At 40.6% G+C, this 26,985-nt stretch overlaps 1 protein-coding gene across 5 annotated transcripts in view; it reads right to left on the minus strand.

Moving 5' to 3' along the window:
- MYRIP (myosin VIIA and Rab interacting protein) overlaps positions 1-26,985 on the minus strand; it is a 247,759-nt gene that overhangs the window by 109,632 nt on the left and 111,142 nt on the right. For all 5 annotated transcript variants that reach the window (XM_075055747.1, XM_075055728.1, XM_075055774.1 and 2 more), the window contains one exon: positions 18,985-19,206. In XM_075055747.1, the coding sequence (XP_074911848.1) occupies positions 18,985-19,206 (222 nt within the window). The remainder of the gene's footprint in view (positions 1-18,984; positions 19,207-26,985) is intronic.

Here is a 26,985-nt window from a genome sequence, read left to right on the forward strand (position 1 = left end):
TTTTTTATCCCTGTTATAATTTCAAAACTTGGTTTTAATTTTTAAGCCTATTTCAATCTAGTGTTGCAGTCAAGAGTCTGTAGCAGTAAACTTATGTAAAAAAAAATAAAAATCTGTAAGTTTGTGCCAGCTATCCCAAACCCAGCAAACTAAAAGGTCAACTTCCATCTCAAACAGATGCAGCTACATTAAGATATGTAACTCTGAAGCAGAATTACTCAAAGAACTAAAAGCAGTAACAATCATAGGCTGTAATTTCATAAGGTTTGCAATCCCAGGTTAGATTTTAGAGATTTTTTGAAGAACATTTTTCATTCCCACTCATACTGTACAGTGACACAGAAAAAGTTGTGGTTCATTTGGGAATGCAAGATGAATATGCTGATACTGAACACAGCAGGGATAGTTTAAAGTCACTGTCTTCTCCAGAAAGGGCTTAGATTTAGCCCCTTTAAGAAATCAGCGAGTAATGCATATTTTAAAAGAAGACTGTCCTGCTGAACGCAAGAGTACGGGGAAGTCACTTTGAGACAGCAAAGGGATTTTAAGAGTTTGTGACCGTGAAACATTATGTTTTAATTCCCTGCTGAGGAAGAAACTTTCAATTATAGAGAATGACAGAAAAATCATGACCTAAGAGCAAATTCTCCCAATATACCAAAAAAGTTTCAGTGATCTAGTGAAATGGGAAGTCTGAACAGCCTGCCCTGTCCTGTCATTATGCAGTATTGTGGACAAAAATGATTTTGAAATTATATTAAATTCAAATTAATTAAGATACTTATAAAATTTTCAGAATATTTACTTCAACCCCCTAAATATATTTGTTAATCCTAGCAGTAATATGAAGTATCCCTCTTGTGAAGCTCTGCTTCAAATATTAAATTCATTTTAACTTCAATTATGGAAGCACAAACAGTACTGGCATAATAACATCAAGTAACATTTCACAGATGACATTAGTGAATATTTATTTATATAAACTAAACCAGGACCACATGATCCCATTAGACATATGCATGCTGACTCTGAAAGGCAGATTTGGTTTCAGGGTGGTTTTTCCTCCCTTGGACAGCACCACTGTGGATTTTTAAATATTGCAAATTAGCATTTCTCGTGTCCTTCTTGTAACGAGGCCAAACAGGTTGTAAATTAGACATGGTGCTTTTACACACAACTAAACTCTTGGCATCAAATGAAACATAGAACCTGAAATGACTTCCTGCAGAGGCTTCGTCTAAACCAGTTAAAAGGCTGTAAGTATTTTGTGGTCTCTCAAGGTAAACTTACGAGAACATAAGTGGAGGAAAATAACCAAAAAATGAGATAATGTTGTAAGAGTAGAAAGCTAGGCTACTCTACCTCATGGGAGGAGCTTATTATCTCTTGGAAAAGAATATTTTTCTATTGCAAACCCACACAGACTAACTTAGCAATTTGTTTTCACAAAAAGAAAAAAACCCCACAAAACCAAAAAGTGGGATGGTACAGCTCCCTGTCATAGGAAAAAAAACAAAGCTCATTTAAATCTTGATGTCAGCTTGAATTAATTTATTTTAGACCCATGGCAATATCCCATGACAATGCAGATTTTTTAATTATTAGGCATAAAAGCAGCAGTCTTAATAAATCCCAACAGTAAGGATAACGGCAGAATCATTTTACTTTCTGCAGACTCTAAGAGGCAGTAACTGCTACATTTATTCTGAGGGCAGTGTTCAGACTGGAGATGAATCTGTAGAAGCATCTGAAGACAATTATTCAGCAAGAATTAAAAGCAGAACAGACCTGTGAGATTTGCATCTGAAAGGAGGAAGCCTTTCTGCACTGGAAATGGCATTCTGCCAGTGCAGGGGCTCTGAAGATTTGCTATTTGGGTTTTGGTACCACAGAACATCTTAATCCATCTAGGAAGATGGTGCACAGTCCTTCTAAATGAGGAAAGAAGAAGATTTTCTGCTCATCTTCCATATATGTCAAATAGGGAAAAAAGCCAAGCAACCAATATGTTGCAGTGCTGATAGGATTAAGAAAAGTCACATCACAGAGAAGCAATAAAGCTATTTAGCACCTGGCTTCCCACCCTGACTCTCTTCAGATTTGCCAGGATCTTTGCTACCACAGGGAAAAGACATTTTTAGCTAGAGTAAACCTTCACAAAAGCATGGTAGGACAGTTATGCTTTCCAGCTTGGCTTAACAGAAACTTCCCACTACTGAGGAGATACTAACTAATACAGAGTCCCAGTTAAAAGCATTCTCTTAAGAAGCTAATTCTTTCCCACCAGATATTGGGGGTTTTTCTTGCAGAACATAAATAATGGAATTTGGGAGGTTCCATCTATACTGCTTAAATAACAATTTCCTCAGCATGCAGAGCACCTCTGCAGAATGATCCAGATCTTACAAATGAAGGGCATCATTCGATTTGCTACAAGCTGATTTTATCTTGCATGGGTTGTAACAATGGAAGTTGTAACATGGAGGACAAAACACTTAGGATATATGTTAGCTCACTATACTTCTACAATCCCTGCTAAAAGGCAATGACTTACAGAATCCCAATTCTCACTTATATTAAGCTCTTATTCCTGTCCCTGGACCCCCAGATGCATCTTCTTTGTAAACTTCACCTGCTGGTCCCCAGAGAAAGGACAGGAGGTGCTGCTGTTTGTATTAGTACACCCATAGCTGATTCCACGAACAGGATTTGCTATGATTTAAGAAATCCCATCACAATGGACTGGGTTACTTGTGAAAAATTTCATTAGAAGAGAATTTTTAGAGTTTATTATATCAGCTGTCCAATTTCAACCAAATCAGCTAGCCTCAGACACAAACCTTAACCAGTCTGTTAATTAGGATGTATGATAATCCCAATCTGTGTGATAACCAGGAGAAGCACCATTTTTAGATTTTTGTCTCGCTATTAAAAAAAAAAAATTATTAAACCCATGAAATCTAGTAACTGAAGACAGCTACTACGGAGGAGGTGTTTCCCTTCACTAAATGCAAGGCTTTATTTTCATTTTGTTTTGTCTTCTGATCAAGATTTCCCATCTGCTATGTTATCAACTAAGAGAATTTGCCAGAGAGTTCTCCTCAGATTTCACTTAACAATCATTTGGACAGGAAAAGCTGCTTTTCGCACAGGTGTGTCCCAGGTTCAATTGCACTGCCTTGACCATAGAAAAAACACATCACTGCAGTAACAGCAGACATGATCAACTTTTAAAAGTCTATGCGGTTTTTTGACCTGATGGCAGAAACCCCAGCTCTGTGTCCCCACCATCCCACTGTTTCCCCATGCTATAGCACACAGGGAAGCAAATTCTGAGCCATCTTCATGCTTTTCTGACTGTGGACCTACCTCTGGGGTTACCCCATCCTCCAGCAAAACAGAGTAACTTATGTTTTTCTGCCTTGGAAAGCCCTTCTTCAAACTCATATTCTGGCCAAGAACAGGCAGGCTGCAGAGTACACATGGACACACGGTAAGGCTAACAGAGAAAAGTAGACTGGTGATACCCTACTTCTGACAGATGAGATAAGACTCTGGACTGATCCTTACAGAGGATTCAGAAGGAGAAAAGACTTCAAGTGTCTCACCTATTTAACTGGATGGCATATCCATTATTCCTTATTAAGACACAGTAAGATTATCAGAGTCTGGAGCTTTCCAAAACCCTGATTTCCCATCGGGAAACATGGAGCCTGTCACATCCATGTTTTTTATTCAGACACTCCAGGTCTGTACAACCTCAAGTAAAAAAAAGTAAAAATTATACAAAGCTCACATGAACACACTTTATCAACATAGGGATTATGCCTCTTTCATAATGGAGTAAAAAGGGAAAGGCATGGTGACCTTCTCAACACCAGATGGTAAGCAAGTTATGAGTAGGAAGCAGAATCCAGGTCTGCCTTCTACTTCCTCACCTGATGAATTCTGTCACCTACAGAATAATAAAAAAATTTACTCCCTCCACGTACTATCAAGAAATAACAATCTACAAGCCCTTATATATATCTGTTATATAAGATGTGGAGAGACATGAAGGAAACACTCTCTTCCTCTGTAGCAGGATCCATGTATTAATTTTCTACCTTTAAATATACACTAAAGCTATGTTTTGAAGTTCTTCTACCCTTCATAAACCATCCAAAGACATTTGAAATGCACAGAATCAGCATCACCAATCATTCAGGAAAATGGAAGTGTCCAAATAATTTTGGAAGCCACAATGATGCCTTTATAACCTAAATGAAAAGTGTGCAAATATCAGACAGCTCACAAGATTCAGCACAATTCAGAAGCCATTGCCTGGCTTTGTCAACGAGACTGCATACATTCACTTTCTATTTTAAAATAAGTAATTCTGACAACTAACACTTTTCAGCTTAAGTAATGCTGCAACAGCAAGTTTTTAATGTGCCTTTTAAAAACGGGAACAGTACATTTGAACTGAGAGAAGCAGAATCTTTGTGTGACAAGAGTTAACAAAGCCCATGTAAAGGCTAAATCGCATACTGGAACGCACCCAGTTATAAAAAGTGAAAGAGTTCAGAAGTGGTGCTGATCTGTATTTGCATTCTGGTAGCACCCATCAGCTGTACCAGAGCTTTGAGCAGAATGTAGAGTGGTCCTTCCCTGAGAAGCTCTACACTTAAACATAAAGGAATTGCCATCATCTTCTATCATATTTCACCAAAAAGGAACTGGGCCATGCAAAGTTTAACACAGCTGCCCTTAGACAGAGATGATCTGAAGGAAAGCTGGGAGCTAAGTCCTGACTTTCAGAATTTCAAGGCAGTAATTTCCTCACATGACTCTCTAATATCAGTAACCGGTGTATCTGAGCAACTGCAGCTGTGGGGTGGACATTGCCAAACTGGGCACAAGCCTTCAAGAGTTGACATATATGCCCATTTAACACAGTGCTCAGTATCCCTTTGAAAGTCAGCAGATTTAAACAGAGCACTCAGAAAGGCCTGCAGGGCTGGAGTCCTGGCTATTTCTGATCAAAGAGGACTTCTGTCCTAAACTTCTTCCTTAACTTTTTTCACAACCAGATTACTCTAGATGCTATTACTGTAGCTAGTCCATGCTGATCACCTGAGAAGTTTATTTGGCACCCATTAATCCTACTATCAAAAGCAAGCTGTCACTAAAAACAAGTATCACAAAAGCGATATCGCTACAGTGAGCTCCAAGTGCAGAGTTTTTAACTTACCTCTGTATTTTTCTCAGGCTCTTATTTGCAAAGAAAAACCATGAAAAAAATTTTGAGTATTCAACTTTTAGGTATCTGCAGTCACCTAAATTGCACACAGTGTATGGCCAGGGGAAGGCACTGGGGGTCAAACCGCTGCCCACAACTCCAGCAAGGGTGGATTTAGGGAAGAAAGCGCCAGACTCTCCTCAGAGGCGCCCAGGGAGTGACAAGAGGCTGTGGATGCAAGTGAGGACATGGGAAATCCTGATTAGATACATAGAAGCACTTTTTCACGCTGAAGGTGGTCAAACCCTGGGATGGAGGCCCTGAAAGGCTGCAGGATTTGCATCCTTGAAGACCTTCAAAACCTGACTGGAAAAGTCCCTGAGTAACCCCCTCCTCCTGGTCCTGCTTGGAGAAGGGGACCAGGCGGGAGACCTCCAGTGGTCATTTCCAGCCTGAATTATTCTGTGACCTCCGTTGCCAGAGACCATCCTAAGGAGCAGGTGTACACGCAAGTGTAGCTGTACCCCATACCTGCTAACAGCCTTCAAGGTGATTCAGCTTCTAGCAGTGCTGCCTTTGCAAGCCCTGAACAACCTGCTGTGAATCACTTGCTCTCTTTTACCTCGGACCTCCCTTATCACTAGAGAAGCGCCCACTGCCCCAGGGGAGCCCTAGCCGAAACAGCCCATGGGAGCAGGTGACTGGCACAGCACCCTGACATGTGAGAAGGAATAAATCGTGTAATTTTTCAGGCTGTCTTATTTTATTTTTTTTTAAATCTATTTCTGTACCAGGCACATTGCAAAGTCATAGCCAGCTAGCTATGGAGCTGGAAGTCTGGTTTTGCTAGGACTAATTATATTAAGCACTGGAATACAGTAGTGTATGGTGTGTGTGAGGCAGGTATCTGTCAAACAATTTGCAAATTATATACTGGAAGTGTTGCTCAAGATCCTGAACGTTACCCTCCAGTGTTACTAATCCTTTATGCAGATAAGTGCTGTTTAATTACCAGTTGGGAATTACGATGACACATTATATGACTAATTTTTCAAACTGTAATTGTGCTATTCCCCCCACCCTCCTCCTCCTCCTTTTCCTGTCAATCTCCTTTCACTCTATTTTGTTGCTGTTTCTCTTGCCAGAACCGCTTTCTTTGGTTGCAAGCGGGAAACTCTGAAAGTGCAAAATACAGTATTTAAATGTACTGCACAGAATGGACTCAGAGGGCTACGCTTTTGCAGGTCTCAAAACCAACTCTCTCTACCCAAACTCTGTGTAAGACTGCTTTGAAAGCTGGTGTTTCCCAAGAATATTCAATCTCTAATTAAATTTCCCTAATGAGAAAAATAACCACTATTGCCACACTATGTTTAGGAGTAACAGAGCCACTTGTTAAGTATGTTTTCTGTGTGAGTGGTCTAGTTTCTATACTCGGAGAAACAGTTTCAGGAAGCAACACTGATACAGACATGTTCTAAAATATTAACCTCAAATTCCCTTACATCCAATAGCCCTTTGATCCTAGAAGTAAAACACAAGAAGGCATTTTGACACAGATCACAGAGCCTAAGGCTGAAAGGCATCAGTTGCAATGTGGTTTGTCTTTTTTTTTTAAAAAAACATGTAACAGAATTACTTCCCCCAAAAAACAAATGGTTAGGGATTTCCAAAGCACAGGAGATAGAGGCATTCAAAACTTAGTTCACAGCGGGCACTTCTTCACAGTACCACGCTACTGTTCTTTCCCCTCTCAGGACAATTTCCCAAAGCATTTTTGATCAGAGGTATGCACTGCCATCACAGACAGAGGCCTGGCTACTGGTCAGTTTGCAGGATTAGGTCAGGTCATAATAAATTTCTTCCTTGCCTCTAACAGATATTAATTCACTTCTTATCTTGCTGGAGATTGAAAGTGCTTTTGACAATGGCGACTACCTGAGATACAGAGAACCCAAGAAGTCCCATAGGTTACAAAGCCCTGCAAACACATCAGTGAGACAAAATTGCAATTGTGACTACCGATGCAATTTCTACCATCCTTTACACAGATTTCCTCTATTACACAAGCATTTGTTCAAGTTTTCCTACTCCAGGCACTATTCTACAAGCCACTACATTGACCAGTCAGGAAAAAAAAACACGAACACAAAGGAAATCTGTCATCAGCAAATTGAAGACAATGTAGACCACGGTGTCTTCATTACCCTGTTAACCTCACATACAACCTCAGACTGTGACAGATGATGGAAGATAGTATTTCTTAATTAAATGAAAAAACTCTTTCACCACTCATTGTCTCTTGGAAGCTTCATGAAAAGAGAATGAAGGGTCTCTCAAGCTGGGGCCTGGAGAAGCACCCCTCAAGTCTTCACATCAATGGAGAGAAACAGACATGAAACCTAACAGAACCAGTATGGACGTCTGAGTCCCACATATTGCCAAGAGATGTCACTCGCCGAATTACAAGAAGCAGCTTTACAGCATATTAAATTTCAAACCAAAACAATCCAGGCAGGCATTATTACAGATCCAGCAGCAAAGGCCACCTCATTACCTTACGAAGATTGCTTCCCCAAAGTGAAAGTGTTCAGCCAAGGAAGCAAGACCACTTGGTCACAGAACAGCCCCTGAACAACGGGACTAACAAAACCACTTCAGAGAAGTATTAGCAACTCCTTGTTGGCATCCAACAACTGAGCGACAAAAGTCAAACCGTAAAAGCATACCATGCTCATTCCCAGAAACATACAGGAATTTTAAATATTTGAGGGGGGTATGGGGAGAACAAAAGACATATGTGGTATGATCCTGAGGAAAGGTTACAACTTCAGCTCCCATGTTGCAGGCAACTGAATTGTGATCTCTCACTCACTCCTTTTCAGAACTTCCATGTTTGGCCTCATCATTTTCCAGTCAAAGCAAGGATGTGCTTGTAAAGAATTTCCATACTGACTACAGCAGTTTTCTGATGAAAACATTTTATCAAAGTAATTCCCAAGCACACTATAAACCCAATACCAATCTGAAAATTAACAGGAAGCTTTCTTTTGCTATGATCAAGAAGCACTTTCAAATAGTTCACAACTTCTGCAATCAAGTGTTCTGGTTTTAGGCAGCTTTTATTTAGGCACTATGTCAAAATTCGATCTTCATTTCTGCAGCTGTTTCTGCAAAAAAAAGATACAACAACCTGAAATAAATGGAGATGAAAACTCAAAGCTTTAGGTCACAGATGTGTTTCCCCCTACATTAAAATGATTTTATTTGTGGATACAAAATAAATACAAGAGTTGTCTATTAGCTCCTGAGCTAAAATGAACAAGATGTTTGCCTGGACAGCTATAGCAAAAGATGCAGGTGTGATATAGGACAGGAAAGCAAATGAAACATACTTCCAGTACAGTAACTCTGGCAGGCATTACCACTTATTTCATGATCCACAAGTGTAAGGTCCTATTTTGAAAGCTGAGGAGGTAGAAGATGTAAGAAGTGTAATTAACTCTCTAGTCGGTCTCCAGCAGTGCTTATCTGGAGTAAGACTTCACAAAAACCTCGGTGCAGAAAAGATATGCTACTATAAAAAAGCACAAGAAAGTCATATACTTAATTCTGCACACAAATTTAGAAAACCTTGTCTTTGGCAGAAAGACAGGGCAATTGCTTTTTCCACCTTCCTCTTTCCTCAAGTCACAGAAGCAGGATGAGTTACTGCCTGATGAAATATGTAAATGTATGATCTCATAGATTCTTATTGAACATACTACGCCATAAGTGCTTCAATATCTCTTTCATGTGAGAGGTAGGTCTGAAGAATAAGAGCATAGAGGGACTTATTTATTGATGTGGTTAAGCTTTTTAAAAATAACAAATTAAATTCTCACTTTAACTTCTTCGGTAACACAAGAACCTTTTAAGAGGTTCCCTGATTGCAAAGTGTATTAGCTAGAGGAAAGTCACATTTGTTATTGCCATTCACAGCTAGTAGCTACAAGTCTGGAGGACTTCCAATTTTATTACCAAGAAAAAAACCCCCTGTGTTAACCACAGCATTTATAATGCTTCTAAGGGTACCCACACATAATTGGGCAGCTGTTCACAGTTACCAGGATAAATCTTTTGGAGGAAAAAAAGCACTGTGGAGGCACAGAGGGTCTTTGATCCATAGGAAGTGGGATAAAAATAATACAATTTGGCAAAAAACTCTGAATTACTTGTGGACTGTGGAAATTGTCATTATAAGCTGTATATAAAGACTGAGACAGAGGGGCATACAATACTGGTATAGTCTTCTCTCCTTGTGAAGAGTGTATGGGAGCTAAACCTACATGGTGCTTAGGTGGCAGAAGACTTTTCCTTCACCAAACAGACCTCCCCCTCTGGATGCCCAGTTCCTCAAATTCACAGCAGCCCCCCCAAACATTATGAACCCAGCACGTTCAAGGTCAGACTTCCCAATTACAAAAAGCAAAGAGCATGCACACAATGTGTCCCTTTGGGACTGGCAGAGTACAGGCCAGAAGCTGACTTCACTCTTGGAGGTGGCAATGTCAGCATCAGCTGGAGCAAGTGACTGATTTCTGTACTTCGTCAAGGCTTGACGGTTGCACAAATAGAGCAGGACAAAACCTGAAGCCTCAGCAAAAACCAAAACAAACATATATCAAGCCAATTAGCAATCTTTCATTATTGATAATTAAAAAATGTTCAATGATACATCTACATGAAAGTGCACTCTGCTCTGTTTAAAGGCTACCTTAAGAGTGCTAACTGCAGCACAACTTTTTACTTTATTACATGCATTTTATGATGCAAAAAAATAATAGGGCACAATAAGACTTAACAAGTGAAATGTGATTTTTCCCTCTTAAAAAATAATTCAGCATAGTTGCCATTGAACAGAGACCAGAAAAAGATATTCTAATGCAATGATATACAAAGATACTCTGACTTGACTCAAAAATCAAACATCTGATCTAGATAAGAAGTTGTGAAAAATGCTGCTTGCGCAAGTTTTTTGTATTCAAAATAAAAATCAGTAGACTTAGTTTTAAAATTTCACTTTTTTTCCAAGGGGACTTTCATGGGTACAAATTCAATGCTGTTTAAAGTAAAAAAGTTTAACAGCTTTTTCAGATTAACATGTTTTGAAAAACATTTCCCAAATAGCATTATATGCTAAGAGGATTTTAGAAACCCAACCCAGAGGGGAAAAACATGAATCAGAAGTCATCCTCTGTCGGGCAAGTAAACATACGGTGGTCCTGAAGAGGATGAGGAAAGGCTGATGCTTGCCAGAGTGGAGAGATGTCCCAGCACGTTCCAAGGCCAGCAGACAGCTCAACGCTGCCGCATGAGCTTGGGAGGGAGACAGTGGAGGCTGAAATGCCTGGGCAGCAAACATCTCCTCCTGAATGTTACAGTTCAGCCTGACTGAAAAGCTCCTGCTCTGAAGCACAGTGTCTTGCATTTCAGCTAATGTTAACACAGAACAGAGCCAAAATGCTCCCCCTTCTCAGAAAACCAGAAGGAGCTACCTTGTGACCTTCTGCAGGGGATCAGAGAAACACTCTAAGGGTCACCCAAAAGCAGGCACCAGCAGCAGCTGAAGAGAAAAAGAGGACCAAGCATGAGATAATCAGACAGGTTTATTAGATTCCAAAACTGCCTGGACATGGTTGAGTTTATTATAATCATCAGTCCTAATGGTTGCCTCAGTTTACTCGTAAGTCTTCTGTAGGAGAGGCGTTGTCAGAAAGGCAAACCTTATTCCCTCTGTCAACCAAGAAAACTCCATCACAACACACAGGAATGATCACCCTACTTAAGACTATATAGGTCCAGGAACAACTTTCCCAACGTGCAAGCATGTGAAAACATCAAATCATTGGCAAGGCAGTATGAAAGGAAAGAATCACTTTCTTCTCCAGGAAAAAAAGACAGCAGATGAAAGATCTGACACATTTAAAAGTAAGAATAGTAATACCACTGATACCAAGAATTAGTTGGAGTGGACTTGCTTTAGGTGGAATCGCTGTATTAATAAGGGATGCATAAATTTGACATTATACTGAAAATGAAGAGAGGTACAAGCATTATTGAGTCAACCAGCCAGGAGTCAAAATGACAGGCTGTTTTTTGACATAACTTTTTTTTTCCTCATTCTGGAGGCAAATCTTGGCTTGCAATTCTTTACTACCTCACATATTTGTAAATTTGAGCCATCTAATTGGATATTGCCATCTCTTGTTCTCCCTTGTTCAACCACCACAAACCCCACATCCTCCCTGATGGCCACCAACCCAATGTAGGGGCTGTGATGGGTCACAGCCCTCCAAGTCTGCTCCTGCAACAGTAGTCAGCGACAGGGTGCAGAGCACATGAAGTCCCAGTTACAGAACTGATGCAAGGGAAATTCTTCTCTAAACTCTGCTCGATACTTAAGATTTCTTATCTCAGGTACTGTAAGGGGTGATGTTCTCACTTGCCACTTAAGTGCCCACACTTGAAGAATCCTGTGTATTTTTTATTAGCTTTCAATTTGTCACCTTCACTGAAAGTCCCTCGGCTTTTGCAAAACTGAAAGGCTAAATAAGTCCAATCTATAATTTGCATGCTGCTTATTATGTGGAAAAACTGTGTTATATCCTTTCATATTGCCCTCCTCCCAGTTCAGCTGTCCCAGTATTTTGCACACTATTTACATACTATTTATTCCTACTAGGGAAAATGTTTGATAACTTCTCTTACTATGACTTGCCAAAGGTAGGTGGGGCCAAACACAGGCAAACATTTACATATTAACACTGAAAATAAAGCTGTGATATTCTATTCTCATTCATTCCCTGCAAGAATCCAAGCACTTACTTTTCTGTGCTACTGCAACACAAAAGGCAAAGGTTTTAACCATGCTGACTGTAGTAAAACGTCTATAATAACAGTATGTTAGTAATACTTAGCACTTCACAGCCATAGCATTTAACTTTTCAACCACTGACCTCCAAGAGCTCAGCATCATTAAATCCATTCTGCACATGGGGAAACCTGAGACATGGAAACTTCCCCAAGGTCATTTGACAATCAGGTGAACAGCTAAAACTGGAATCCAGAGCTCCCAAAACACAGATTAGTCTTCCAGGCACTCAGCCACATGCTCACTTTTGAGGCTACTTAAAGCTAGAAAAGATCGCCTAATTAGCACTTGTATTTAGCCATTTTAATAGACTTCTCTTTCCTACTCTCCTCTCCAATTCCATTTTTAGATACTTTTCTTAAAGCTGAGTACAGCATTGCAGTCAGCTGTACATTACGCAAGTACAGCTTTATTCTGTCTAGCAGAATTGAAATTCTTCACAGTGCATACTTTAGAAATAATTAAGACGGATCAGGATAGCAAAAAACCCAGCAGAGATCAACCTGCCAAAGCAACCAGTTTGCACATTTCTCTCTGTCCTCCTCCAGCTAGGGAACAACTGAATAAACCAAAGACTGTTCCTGGCTCTTGTGCAAAATCCAAGCTATTGCCCTTGCTCCTCATGGGTACTATAAGCAAAAGGATATGGTGTCTGTGATCCACTGTGATGCTAAAGCATGGCAAGGAGAAGGAGATCAAGAGACAGGATACAAAACAGAGAGTGAATGGTGGGAGAAGGGGAAGGAAGAAAATTGGAATAGAGCAGCAGGCATTTTTGGAAGGAATTGCATGAATTCTACAAGTACATACAGCTGAGGAAAATAATTTTCACTGCTATTTACTTAAAATTAGTAAATTCTTTAAGTACAATATGAATAGGATCATTCAGAGGACTTCTTTAAAAGCCGAACAAGACCCATATGGGTGCAGTGAAGACAACATGCACATGGCAAAGCTAAAACTTTATCTTTTCTGCTATGCCACACAGCAAGTGAATGTTCCTACACAATTCTATCTTAGAAGGAAAAACACTTTCCTGGTATTTACATGGCAAAGTCACAGTTTCCAAGTTCTTTCTAATATCAGGCAAGGACCTCAGACGGCAGAAATACACAACTCTTAGAAAAGTATACACAAAGCTCCAAGCTGCGGCTAAGGCAGACTACCTAAAAAGATATTTCAGCTTCCTTTTACCAGATGGTTTTGCCTGCTTGAAAGCAAAACAAGACTGCTAAGCAGCATTAAATCTTCATTAGCTTTCCACAACTAAGTCCTGAAACCAGCAGTTTTGTTACAGTTGAATGCATCAACAAACAAAGACAAAGTTCACTTATTAACTAGTACTTCTTTTTCTCAAGTACTATCCTAAGGTTTTGCCAAATTTTGGTGGGTTTTTTCCCTGTAGAGACTGTAAAGAGTTTTACTCTAAAACCTGCATCAGCTAAGTGGAAGAAATGTATCCTTTGACAAGCTAAAAACACACCTACCATCAAATTTACCATGTTCCCACAAAAATATGCTCTGTTCTGCTGACATTAAAGCACATTACAGTGAATGGGCCCTCCAAAGAAAAACATCTGAAATACAAAGATTTTATTTAGGGCTGTTCCTGGTGCTGGCAAAGCTCCAGTCTATTTGAAGGGTGTTCTGTCTGCCCACTGAGCCTAGATTTTTATTTTCTGTTGCAATTTTCATGTTATCAGAAGCATTGCTCCATTTTTACATTAGCATTAATCCCAATGCAAGCTAGTCAGAGACAAATGTACTGGGCACTGCAGGTAGACTAGTCCTTAACAAATTTTCCTCAAGTCTCACTGTAATGTACATTAAAAAAACTAATACATGTCTAATTAATCTAATTCTAATTAATTTTCAAGTTCCAGTAAGAAAATTATATTTGCTACTGACGCAAATTGTTAAGAGTCTAGTTAGAACCCTACCTTTCAACTGGGCACCACAATAAACTCAAAAGAAAATGTAAAGAATATTCAAAAGTAACTGCATTGAGAGTCTGTGAAGATAAATGATACTCTCTTGCTTTCTTCTTTTTTAAAGCAGCAGTCAAATTGGGAGTATGAAAACCAAAAAAAAAGAGCAGTTCTCTTAAACATTCAAACAAATTTGTGCTGCAAACAGCCAATGTGACAATTTTGGGGACCCATATTGAGCCACTCAGAACACTACTTTGCACAAAGACTAAGTGTAAGCAGCATGGCTGTGTTTTTCATTAGTTAACATTATTAAGGAGAAAAGGAACAGTGCCTAGGTCTCTGCCGTGGTTTAACCCCAGCCAGCAACTAAGCACCACGCAGCCGCTCACTCACTCCCCCCCATCCAGTGGGATGGGGGAGAAAATCAGGAAAAAGAAGTAAAACTCATGGGTGGAGATAAGAACGGTTTAATAGAACAGAAAAGAAGAAACTAATAATGATAATGATAACACAAATAAAATGACAACAGTAGTAATAAAAGGATTAGAATGTACAAATGATGCGCAGGGCAATTGCTCACCACCCGCCGACTGACACCCAGCTAGTCCCTGAGCAGCGATTTCCCGCCCCCACTTCCCAGTTCCTAAACTAGATGGGACGTCCCATGGTATGGAATACACCGTTGGCCAGTTTGGGTCAGGTGCCCTGGCTGTGTCCTGTGCCAACTTCTTGTGCCCTGGCTGGGCATGAGAAGCTGAAAAATCCTTGACTATAGTCTAAACACTACTGAGCAACAACTGAAAATATCAGTGTTATCAACATTCTTCTTATACTGAACTCAAAACATAGCACTGTACCAGCTACTAGGAAGACAGTTAACTCTATCCCAGCTGAAACCAGGACAGTCTCTGTCTCTTAAGAACCGTCATTGGCAAAGGACCATCAACAACAAAGCAGCTCTTCTGAAGCAGAATAATGACATCCTGCAGATCAGGTGATGCCCCCTTACTCACAGACAGGCTCAAGTGAGCTAAGCAAGAGGCCACTACGTGATGAACTCTCATCATCTGAGCAAGGGTTTTCAGAACAAGCAAGAGAATCACAGAGCAGATGGATGTGAAGGCCTGAAAGGATTAAGTGTCCATGCTCCCACTCACAATAGAGACAGAAATCTTTTGATATGCAGATGGTGAGACCAGAAGAAAGGAACCAAGAATGCAGGGGGATTTACGCACTATATTCATCAAAACTGAGGTTGACAGCCAGATGTTTGTGTGCCTTATTTTGGATGGGACTTTATATACTCCTCCTACAGTCCGGAAGGAAAATGTGATTGGTTTAGAAAACCTGCAAAAACATGCATTTTAATGGCTTACACTGTTGGGTTTTTTTAGTACAGGTGTTAAACAGGAAAGCAGAGTATCACTAGCAGGATGTTCTGGGATATGGCTCCTTGAGGACTGGAAAAGAAAAGTGGTCTCAGAAAAACAGAAAGTATACCCTATTTCTAATAAATGAGCAAAGAACCCCCCTGTCTGACAACAAAAGCATTAATCCAGAGGGCAAAGAAACTGTGCCTGGAATCTACTCAGTCCAGAGGACTTAAGAGGTTCAGACCTCAGCAAGCTGCCTAAACACATTGTCTGATGCGTGTCTAACAAGGTGACAGTGTACAAAGCTTTGGAAGAACCATAAATGCACTATACACAATTTGAAAACTTGAAATTAATAACATACAATTTTATCATAGCATACTGAAAAATTAAGAAGGTATGTATATGAGACACCCCCCACCCTGAACGTTAATAATGGCATTCAGGGACAAATCTAAGCCAAAATGCGTTAGGAGAATGTGTGCTAAATCTGGAAAACTGGGAAGCTGAAGGAAGGCTCTCCAGTTCCTCACGAGATCTATATAGACATTGCTGTAAAGACATTTCTGAGCACTGAGATTCTGCAGTGAGATGAATCTTCTAACTTTTAAAAGACATACTGTAACGGGAGATGTGCTTTAAAGCAGTTCAAACACCAAAATTTTAATTGGCTTATTGATGAGTTTTCTGCTTTTGGAAGAAGAAGAGGCTAACTTTTTGGCCAAATTTTCTACAAATGTTCCATGTTTCAAATGCTGACCTGCATATTTGCTCTCTGCTAAATGTTAATGTACATCTCTGCCTTGGAAGATGAAAACCAACTTCCACAGGACAGGTATCTCCACTAGGATCATGCTTTGAGAGACTAACTCAACAGGTCAGATTTTCTTCATTGTTGAGAATACTTTGGTGCGGGAATCTACCAGAAGACTATTTACAACCTGAAAAAGTTGACATCACTCTTCTGAAGGAAGATAATCGGAAATAAGATAGTCTAAAGAAAAGGGTACACCTCTCACAAGGGTTTTAAATCTGAACCCAAGGGATGTTCATACAACGTGTTCCATAAAAATTTTAACCATCCCCAAGTCATTGGTTCTGATTCCCACATCATACAGGAATTTTTCAGAATTTTCATATGTGCAGATAAACAAAATGTACCTTCCAAGTAATCCACCTAATTAGAGTCTCAAGCTCTAATGTATAAGGTAAGCCATCTTTACAAAAACAATTTATGCTGAGAATGCTTTATAGCCTTTTGTACAGCAAGAAACTGCTTCTGACATCAAAGAACTGGTTAATATATTCTAAATAAATACCAGAAATAAAACTTGGGATTATTTGAGCGCTGCTCTAGAGCAGAGCTGAAGAGCACAAACAGATCATTATAGGAAATCTGAACTATACATATTTGTACTCTTCCAGTTTGTCTAAGCTCTTTCTGCACAGCAGAGAATTACAACATTAACTCTTGTAGAATTAAGCAAAAATGTGTAGGGAGGGGGAGAAAAAAAGGAGAACAACCTGAAAACGCAGTCCTCTCCAAGATATTTCTAGCTCACCATCTATTGTGCAGTAAGATGTGCAGACAAGCAGCGGCTAAACCAAGAACCACCTCCACTACTTGTGCTATCTTATTAAAGGAAAAAATAAAAGACATAAGAAAAGGAGCTGGGGAGGGGCAGGAGAGCACAGTCAATGCTGAGGGGATAAGTCACTGAGAACGCAACAGGAACTCACAACAGACTGTGGTGTTTCTCCCTGTATTTTTTCCTGGAAGAAACACTGACTGTTAAAAACACCCCCCGCCCCCCAACCCAAAACACCTCAGCAGCCCCTAAGGAATGCTAGCCACTGCTTTCTGAACAGGGATTTGTTAAGCCGCACAGTCCAATCAATAAACCAGATCATAGAATGATTAGCAGCAGTGTTAGTTAACTTATTCACTGAAAAATAACTCAAACTGGGTCTCTGGTCTCATAAATAAAGGAAATGTTTATAACTGAGTTACAGGTGGGTGACTGTGAGGGCTGCACAGGATTGTGGGAAAAGCACTGACTTCAAAGGTCAGAAGTAGCATTTTCATAATACAGCTACAGATTTTCCTTCTGAAATTAAATTCTTCTGAGACTTTTTTTGTGGGGTCAGCAAAAACTATTTCAAGTGCAGTTCATCAGCATCCACAAACCTGGATGCCTATTCTGCTGCCTGTATGGGTGAACTCGGGAGAAGTGGAAGAAGGAGGTGAGTATGAAAGGGTTGAATGACTAAAGTAGAAACAAGCACTGGCTCCACCGCTCTCTGTGTTGCTGGAAGAGATACTCCTGTTGTTCTTCTGCCTCCTCACTGGGGGAAAGGGGGTATGGTAGGTTTTCCAAGGTAAAAGGCAGAGAAGGAGCAGGTGCCCTGGAGAATACAGCCTCCTTTGGGTTCAAAGGCTGGCATTTGGAAACACGGCATCATCTATCTTGGATCCCTATGATTTTAAGGCCCTGTGTCAAAGGACACACACTTCATTCACAGGTACTATGTGAAAGCTTAAATTTCAAGTAGGTGTTGGACTGGAAACAAGTGAGAGCAATGAGTCTTTGGTGAGCACAGGAATATCATGCAGCTTTGGAAAGGGACTTGGCTCTTGTCTTCACCCTGTGTTCTCCACTAAAAGGAAAGATGAAGAATAAACAGCCATCTTTGTCACATTTGCTCAGCTGCTTTAGTCACCAATGTTCGAAATTAAACTATGAGAAATTGAGTTATTTCATTCACCCTTCTTGTCTGAGTAAAAAGGCCTTGGTCAGTGCTACATCACCACAGCTATTTAGGAACCTGGCCTGCAATGCAGACAAGACGGACTATCACAGTCACCATCCAAGTAACAGCCCCTTTGCTGCCGTTACATGTTTGCTTGCCTTTACTTTGTTTTTCTCGTGCTATCTTTAAATGTTGTGGCTCTGTTAGCCTCAAAAGGGTGAGATAGTAAATCCCTGATACCCTCTGCAAATAGAGGCCTGGCAGAATATTCTTAACAGAAGTTAAGAATTATAACAGGTTGCGCCGCTATTTTCTCTGGGTATTTGCCAAAGGAAGCCCAAAGCATCCCCACCAATAAACTGGCATTTAGAAAAGCACTCCAAAACACAGTCACAGCTGGATGATCTATTCACCAATATTCTTCTTTCCACTCCCCACCCATCAGTGGGATTTGCTGCAAAATGATTAACTGCCTTACCACCATCTGTGCTCAGGTTCCATTAGTAACCCAGGCATTTCAGGATCCCAGCCCTGCTCAGGCTAAGTCCAATTACTGCTTGTTGATGCATCAGTCCACCTATGCAAGCCTAGAAAACTCAACAAGTAACCAAACACTCTCGGAACAAATTAACCTCTACAAAAACCAGGCATGTCACACCTCAGGAACCAAGCAACCCCTACGTAAATAGGTACTTCATGTTCTATTCCACCAGCGTTAACTCCTGACAAATACAAGGAAAAGCTCAGGTCAGGCCACAGCTGCTTTACACAGGTTGCTGAACAACAAGCCTTTACCTTGCTTGCTGGCAGACGCTGCAAATCCAAGCCTTTTCCTTCTTCTGGTAAGAACTGCAGCTCTTGCAGATGTTGTACTTGCAGTCTTGGCACTGCCGCTTGCTGTTGATAAGAAATGTGAAAGGGGAACAGCAGCGAATACAGCAGTGCTCGTTGAACTTCTGCTGCTTGGAAAGGATGCTGCACTTGTTACCCTCTTCATCCAACTTCTGCTTCATTTCACTGGAACAAAAGCACAAGAACAAAAAATATAGACAAAATTTCAATGGGAAATCTCCCCTTTGCCTTTCTCCTCTTCCCACATTTTCAAGTTATAGTCTTCAAATAACTTTTGCAGGTGTGAAATAAATGTCAGAAATGCATATTCTAAATCCAGAATTGGGAAGCAAAACCCCCTATGTTCCCTGGAGTCACCCATGGCCAGTCCGTTTAAAACCTCTGAGTCATGAGCCAGGGCAAACAATCTCCCTTCACTCAGCTCCAGTGAGACAACCCTCAGGAGAGCTGCTGCTCCAGGTACTCCAGCTGTGCAAAGCCATAGCATCATTTGAGAATTCAGGGCTGCTTTCAGAACACTTTACAAATAAAAAAATCAGTCTATGAAAGTCAAAAGGCTTGGTGCACAGCAATAAAAAAATCCTACTGATCAACGAAAACAAGAAGTGCTAAGTTTGCTTTGTTCTGACCCATGGGATCATATTATTCATAATAGCTCCAATTTGTCAAGGAAGGTTAATCACATACTTCATTTCAGAGAGATTTGGGTGTTTTACTACTTAGGACCAACACTAAGCCAACCGCCAACCGTTCATGAAAGTGTTTGCAGACCCCCTAAAGTTTTCTGTATTCCAGCAGAAGAGCGCATTTATTAAGAAAAATAAAACAAATTGTGTGTGTGTGGTATTCAGTAATTTGCTATCTCTCATTTTACAGTGTTTTCGATATTTTACAAATTAGGTAATACATTCCACAATAAGACTAATAAAAAATATCCAGAAGGAACATTTGTGTAAGTAGACAAGTCTGCAAACTCATCACACAGTTTCTGTCATGTACCACTAGGATATACATTAAGAGGAAAAAAAAAATAATCAGGATTCATGAAAAACATGTTAAATAAAGGCTTATAGAACAGTGTGTACGTACATATATTGGTTCTTCCCATTTCTCAGAATTAGTAGTGGCTACCGTACTATTTCTGATTGCTGGCAAGTGTAGGGTTCGGCGTTCGGAAGATCTCGCGATGTCACGGAAAGTTAGAGGGTTAGTTGCAGCCTTGTGATGTACCTGTAACCCCACCTCCCCTTGTTAGTATAAAAGGAATTAACTGCACAATAAAAGGCGGAAGTTGGCGCTCACACTGTGTGTGTTATCTGTCTCTTTCCCTGGTCCGGGCCGACCAGTGATCTAAGCGTGGCACCTTGATATGTACCTTTTATTGTGCAGTTAATTCCTTTTATACTAACAAGGGGAGGTGGGGTTACAGGTACATCACAAGGCTGCAACTAACCCTCTAACTTTCCGTGACATCGCGAGATCTTCCGAACGCCGAACCCTACAGGCAAGAACCACTAATAAGACTAAAGTAACACAAAAGTCTAACCAAAATTTAAAGATACCACAAAAGATAGACTAAGTTGCAGGAAGACAGAGTCATGACATGCTGACTTACACTTAAATTAATGCTTAAATTTCTTGCTACAGGAAAAAAATAATACGTTTATTGCATACTTATTCAGGGACTCAACCAAGATAATCTATAAGCATCACTATGAGCCAAGTCTGGAATGTTAAAAAAACCCCTAGCATTACTGGGCTATACATCTTTTTATTTGCCATTTCTGTCTCAGACTCATAACTCAAAATAAAAACAGCCTATTCTATGAAAGTCTGACAGGTCAATTCTAAACCTCAAGTCTAAAAGGCAATTAAGGCAGTGATCTAAAGGATGTGATTTTTGAACTTGCACATACCATATTTAACCATATTCCCAACATGCACCTTTTATAAATTTAAAACTTCAAAACAATATATGTTTCTGCTGTTTGTCCTCTGTACAAATATTTGGCTATCTTAGACCAGCTGCTCAAACCCAAGTAAATACTCTTTGGAATTTCAAGTAAATAATCTTTCTTTATGATTTTTGTCCAGGTGGCAAAACTTACTTGGTTTTCCACACTTTTACAGAATGTTAAAGGTGAAAAAGGTAAGAGATTATCATGTAAGAGAGGAAATGTCTTAATTATGCAAGTCAAACTGGCTTCCTCATGTAAACAGATTAAATGGGATGGTTAGACTAGTTTGTCTTATCTCCATTACTCCCTTCTACGGTGGTACCACACGGACAATCTTTCTATGGGAACAGGAGGGGAAGTGAGCTGTTCCCCATGTTGCTCCTCCATCCACCGCACATATCCTGCTGCACAGCAATGGAGCGAGACAGAGAAATGCCTCTGAAGAGGAGGTCAGGTGGGAACCCTGGGTCCCAGGAGAGAAGCTGGTGAGGGCTATATGATACCAGGAGGATTTCTGGCATGGAGAGGAAGTGTCAGCAGTCCGAGATTTTGCAATCTTTGCTTCAGGCTGGAGACCCCAGGCAGCAGATGCTGGCCTCCCTGTAAGATGAGAACAGCTAAGGACTCGAGGCCAGGAGAGGCAGTGAAAGAAGACATTTTTGTCCTCATGCAGCTCTATTATCTCCCAGAATTAGCAACACTGGTATTTGGTAGTATCAACCTGCACACTCAACATTGGCATGCTCAATGGCATTTTGAACCCTCATTAGGGCTCTTACACACAATAGCAAGATAAACCACAGAAGCAAAGCCACCTATTAAAGCGCCACAATAATGCTCACACAATATAAAACCAGGCAGTTTCATTCACAACAGAGCTGATAAAGCCTGATACCCAGAACACGCTGAGCACACACTGAAGCTTTTTCATCAGTACAGGCATTAATTACATCTCTCTCCACTATCTCGCTGCCAACATTCATTACAGCGGTAGAACCTTAATATCATTAAGGCATCTGCCTCACTGTTAAAAAGGACTAAAATTGGCCAACGGATTCCAAAAGTCAATAGGATAGGGTGGGACAGGCTGGCAGAGAACAAGCAAGCATGACAGAAAAAGCCTCATTTCCACAGGAAACCAGGCAGAACAGAAAAGAAAGCAATGCCCATCCCTCTGACAGCTGTAACAAATTAAGGTGCTCATGTGCTACCTGCCAAAGGCTATTCTAGCTTCTATTAGGAGTCAAATGGCAAAAGGGACTGTCAACAGGATTTGTCAGTTGAAGCCAAAAGGCTACTCTCCCCACTCTTTCCTTGGAACTAAAACATGAACTTCATACGAAGGCAAAGTGCTGCACAACACTGGTAGGCAACTCAACCTGCCTGGTGTGAGGAAAATTGCATAGTCAAATGGAAAAGTAGACTCTGATTTACTCCCAGCAATACTGAGAAAACCTCACTTGCACGTGACTTCAGCTGGATGATTACTGTGAACAGGATGATTAATGTGAGCTCCAGTCTCAATACGCTAAGAAGGTTTGTAGCACTGGAATTCAGGAGGTACAAGTTGAAGTTCGAGACATCCTGAGTTTGAAAGGCTCATACTTTACCTTCAGGATATTCAAATGGCTTGGTGCAAGAAGACTGTAACAATGGTCTAACAAAAGGAAAGCAGTCAACAACACTGATCCTCTCATGCAGCGAAGCTCACTTCCAAAGGCATGACAGCCACCTGTGCAAGAACTGACTTTTAAGAGGCAGGTTGAACCACAGAGCCCTCACAAACATTCCCCCTTCCTTCCCATGCAACACTGTTTCCCTCAACTAAACGCGGATGAGGGGGATGGGACAGAGAAAAGAGGGAGAATGTATGCACTTACTTCCCCCAGCATTACTTCCCCAAGGAGGGAACGTAATGTATTTATAGGTGTATTTATCTAATATGTGTGCAAATAAAATAAACAACAAAAAAAGATTCTGCACAAAAAAATTTCCCTTTTGGGGAAAGGACAGAAGAGTGGGAACCACAAATGACAGAATTTATTCACATAACTTAAGTCACAACTGATGGTGTTCTGCTATTACAGTTATATGTTACACAGTAATAGGAATCTATGGAGAAGAGAATTCCTGCTGTTTGAATGAATCTCAGATTGGATTTCATTTTCTTTCTCGAGTGGCTGCATTTCACCGATTGCCTATAAATACAAAAGAAGCAAAGAATACTCCATAGATACCCAACATGTCTGTTGCAAAGACTAATTTTGTCAAAGAACATTTTATTGAACTGTAAGTTCCAAAATATACAGATGAATATTTACATTTTTCCAGAGGCTTGTATTAACTAACCTGTGACAGTCTTCATAGTAAATATTTAATTTCAGTCAATGTTTTGGGTGATAGACTTCTGGCACATAATCCCACACAAAGTCAGGTTAGGAATACTTTCTAGCATACTGCATTGGATGTAGGTTTTGCTACTATATTCTGAGGCTGAATAGTCATCTTCCCCTCTTCCCCTGCTATGTTTTTTGCTCCCCCCACCCCTTTTTTTTATAATTTAAATATTTTCATTCTCATGGTTTATTTCTTTTTAGTGTCTTAAAGGATTTAACTGAATTTGTGAGAAGTACGGTATTCTGCTTTGCCGGTTTGTATGGTGGTTTACAAACATTATGGTAGGTTAGGTATCATGTTATGCTGAAGACAGGTACTGCATAGCACATTACAAGGGAGGATGCTGTTGAAACGTGGCTGGCGAGTTATGCGGACATGCAGCATGCCTCATTGCATGACTGCTCTTCAACAGCTGGGCAAAAGCCTCTCTGAAAGGCCTTGTCTGATAAGTCATCTTTGGACTCTATGAATTGGCAGCCCCTTTTGTTTCTACAAATAACATTGCTTCAGACTTGTAAATGTAGGATGAAGCCTGGCAAACCGAAGCTACAGGATTGTTTTCTTTGCTCTTCACTGCCACTGATTTACAGAGATTTGTCCAAAGTCACCAGCTTTTTACATGCTTCATTTTATCTACTGTACAACAGCAGTAACAGTAAAAGTCGCAGTGACAATAATAAACTTGTCTTATATAAATATATACAGAACACCTTTACAGCATCTTTCATTTAGCGACTATATAGTCCTCTCCACTGCTGTATTATTGTGAGCAACCTATTTACAACTAATATTCACAACAAATGACCCTCAAACTCTTTTTTTACCACAAGGCCTGATTGCCTTATCTAGCAAAAATTCTGTTTCAAGTCACTTGTACAGTATACAGCTAACTGAATTCCTACTTATTAGCAAGTATTATAGGATTTATTTGGTGCAGGACTGTAATAGTGAATGCTCTTTTTGTGCTCTGGACAGGCCTGTTCTAGTGGGATTCAACAGGACCGAGGCATTTTCCCTGTGTAATTGCAAAGGCCTCAGCTTCAAAAACAGGCTGGCAGGTTCAAACATAATTCTTCAACATTTGCCTGAACAATGCCTTCTCCCCTAATAAATTTCTTATCGTATATAATTGCACCTCCTGAATACAGAAATACAAGCTTGCTTGAGAAAAGCCTTTCTGCTTTTTTTCCAAATCTCCTTTTATAAAAGTTAGCTCTTTTTTTCTTTTTTTTTTTTTTTTTAATTTCAACTGGCACTGTGCTAAGGATGCTTGTTTCTGTGAGCTACAGTTTGATAATCACAAAGCTCAACGGCTGTAATTATCCTATATTTTAATAAGTGAAACAAACTGTAGACAGCCCTGTATGCCTCTCCCCAAGAAACATTACTGTGATTACATACTCAAGGGCTGGGGGCAGGTGGAGCTATCATCAAAAACTGCAATGTCAACAGTAACACACATGTCGGCAACTTGCCGTAGTAAGGTAATACTGTGAGGTTTAAAAAAAGCTGAAAAGAAGCCTATTATGTGTTTGAGAAAGGGGTTAAAAAAATCATTGCTACATGCATAAGTATGGTCAAACTCCAAACCTGTCCGCTGGGGACAGTAGTGGGAGGGAGTTCATAAAACAGCAGGTCTGAAGGCCATGGTCTTACAACATAAATATATATTACAACATAAAGCTAAGAAAACCCACCTGTTTTCCATATAACATGGAGAACAGTCCCTGGTGGAAACCTGACAGTTGGCTTGATTCACCCAGTGATTTGTGTAGCAGAGCTACCATGCCTTTTTTTCTCCAAGAGATCAGCAGTTGAAACACTTGCCTGGGATGCAGAAGATTAACTTAGGTCTCTGCTCTATTTGAAGGAGACTTAATATCCTCACTACCACCAACTTAGACATCAGGTTGAATGGCATCCTTGGGCATTGTTCCTCATCTTTGGTAAGACCACCATAAAGTTATCTATAAATATTCATTGGAGCACAGGGCAAGACAGGAGCATAACCAAGCAGCCAAGGCACTCACAAGGCTGGGACACCTTGCTTCAGTCTTGCCTTAAGAAACATTTAGGTATTGCACAGGCAGCAGTACATTACTGATGGTTAGCATACTGCTCTGGGAGGTGGGAGACGAGGTGAGGGTGTGCCCCGTGGGTTTTGTTCAAGAGTCCAGTTTTGGGAAGATTCTCCTATTACTCTGTGAAAGTAGCCGCACACAGAGGCATTTATGGGAAAGCAATGGGACCACTACCACTGGCAGCAGTAGAGACAGTTCTTTGGAAAGGATGCAACATGTATTAGCTACAATGCAGCACACCAAGCTCCAAGACAGAGTCTGTATAAGCAAGTCTGTCTGCCAGGCTCCCCAAAACCCAGCTCTCTGCTCTTCTCTGAGGGAACATCTCCAACTGTAGCCAGCTTACTCTCGCCTCACACCAGTCTCCACTTCAGACTGGCACCTGCCAGTTTAAAGGCAAAGCCCAGCTGGTGCAGTTCCCATTTGCTCTGTTGCTTTCTTGGGTGATGGACAAATAAAATTTCTCCTACTGTTCAACCACCTTTTACCTTCCCCAATGGAGACTAGAGGTTAAAACTATTCTAGTTGATTGCACAGGAAAAAGAGGGAAATGGAAGGACAATGTTCCTAGGAGTTAAAAATAAAATAAAATCCCCATTTCCTTCACATTACTCCTTCCTGCTGAAGAGAGGAGCAACGCTTTGACCACAAGTTATCTGACAGGTAGAAACTTTCTCTTTCAGTACTACAGATGAGGGCTTCTGTTTCCTGTCCTCTTAATTCAAATTACATCTTTTTCATAAAATAAGCTACCTTTTATCCACCTGGCATTGGAGCCTTTTGTCCTCAAAGACTAGTGAGCAGGTGGCACACACTGCAAAGTGCTTTTCTTAGGGGAGCAGTGTTCTGCTCAGCTGTGTAACTGGTTGTCTCTCTTCTCTGCATTTGTTTGCACTATCTCACCTCTCAGACTTGATTCAGAGCAGTCCATGAAGATCACCAATTTGTCTTAAAACTGGTTTTAATCTTAGTTTGACCACTGTTAAGAGCCTTAAAACATTTTTTTTCCCTCCAAAGAAGAGATGCCTTCAGACACTCTTCTGGCCAGGCACCCTTCATAGTCACCTACATGTACATGTACTGAGACATTTTGCTTAGCACCAGATCTGGATTTCTACATAGTCTGGGGAGCAGGTAAACAAGTTCTGATGTGCCTGCTCCCAGCCTTTCAGAGAAGCCATTTTCACCCGCTGCACCTTGTGTTTTTCCACTCCCACAGTCAGTCCAAGCCTGGTCTGTTGGGATGGGAGTTTCCTTGGGATACAGAGATCAGCTGAAAATCCAAGTTTCACCAATGCTCTCTAAGCGACAATATTGGAGGACAAAGGGCTTTTCCTATTCAGAGGCTAAAGTGTACACAGTATTCCCACCTCTGCTCTCCTTAGACCTGCCAGATGTCCACCAGATGCTGAGGTGGGCGTAAAGCTCCTTTAATCTGTTCAGAACTTGACAGTCTCTTACTCCTTGGCTATTAGCACAATGAGAAGGAGTCACAGCTTGACTGTGAC

This window comes from Buteo buteo, chromosome 2, assembly GCF_964188355.1.
Source record: "Buteo buteo chromosome 2, bButBut1.hap1.1, whole genome shotgun sequence".
In the NCBI taxonomy this organism is placed as follows: domain Eukaryota; kingdom Metazoa; phylum Chordata; class Aves; order Accipitriformes; family Accipitridae; genus Buteo; species Buteo buteo.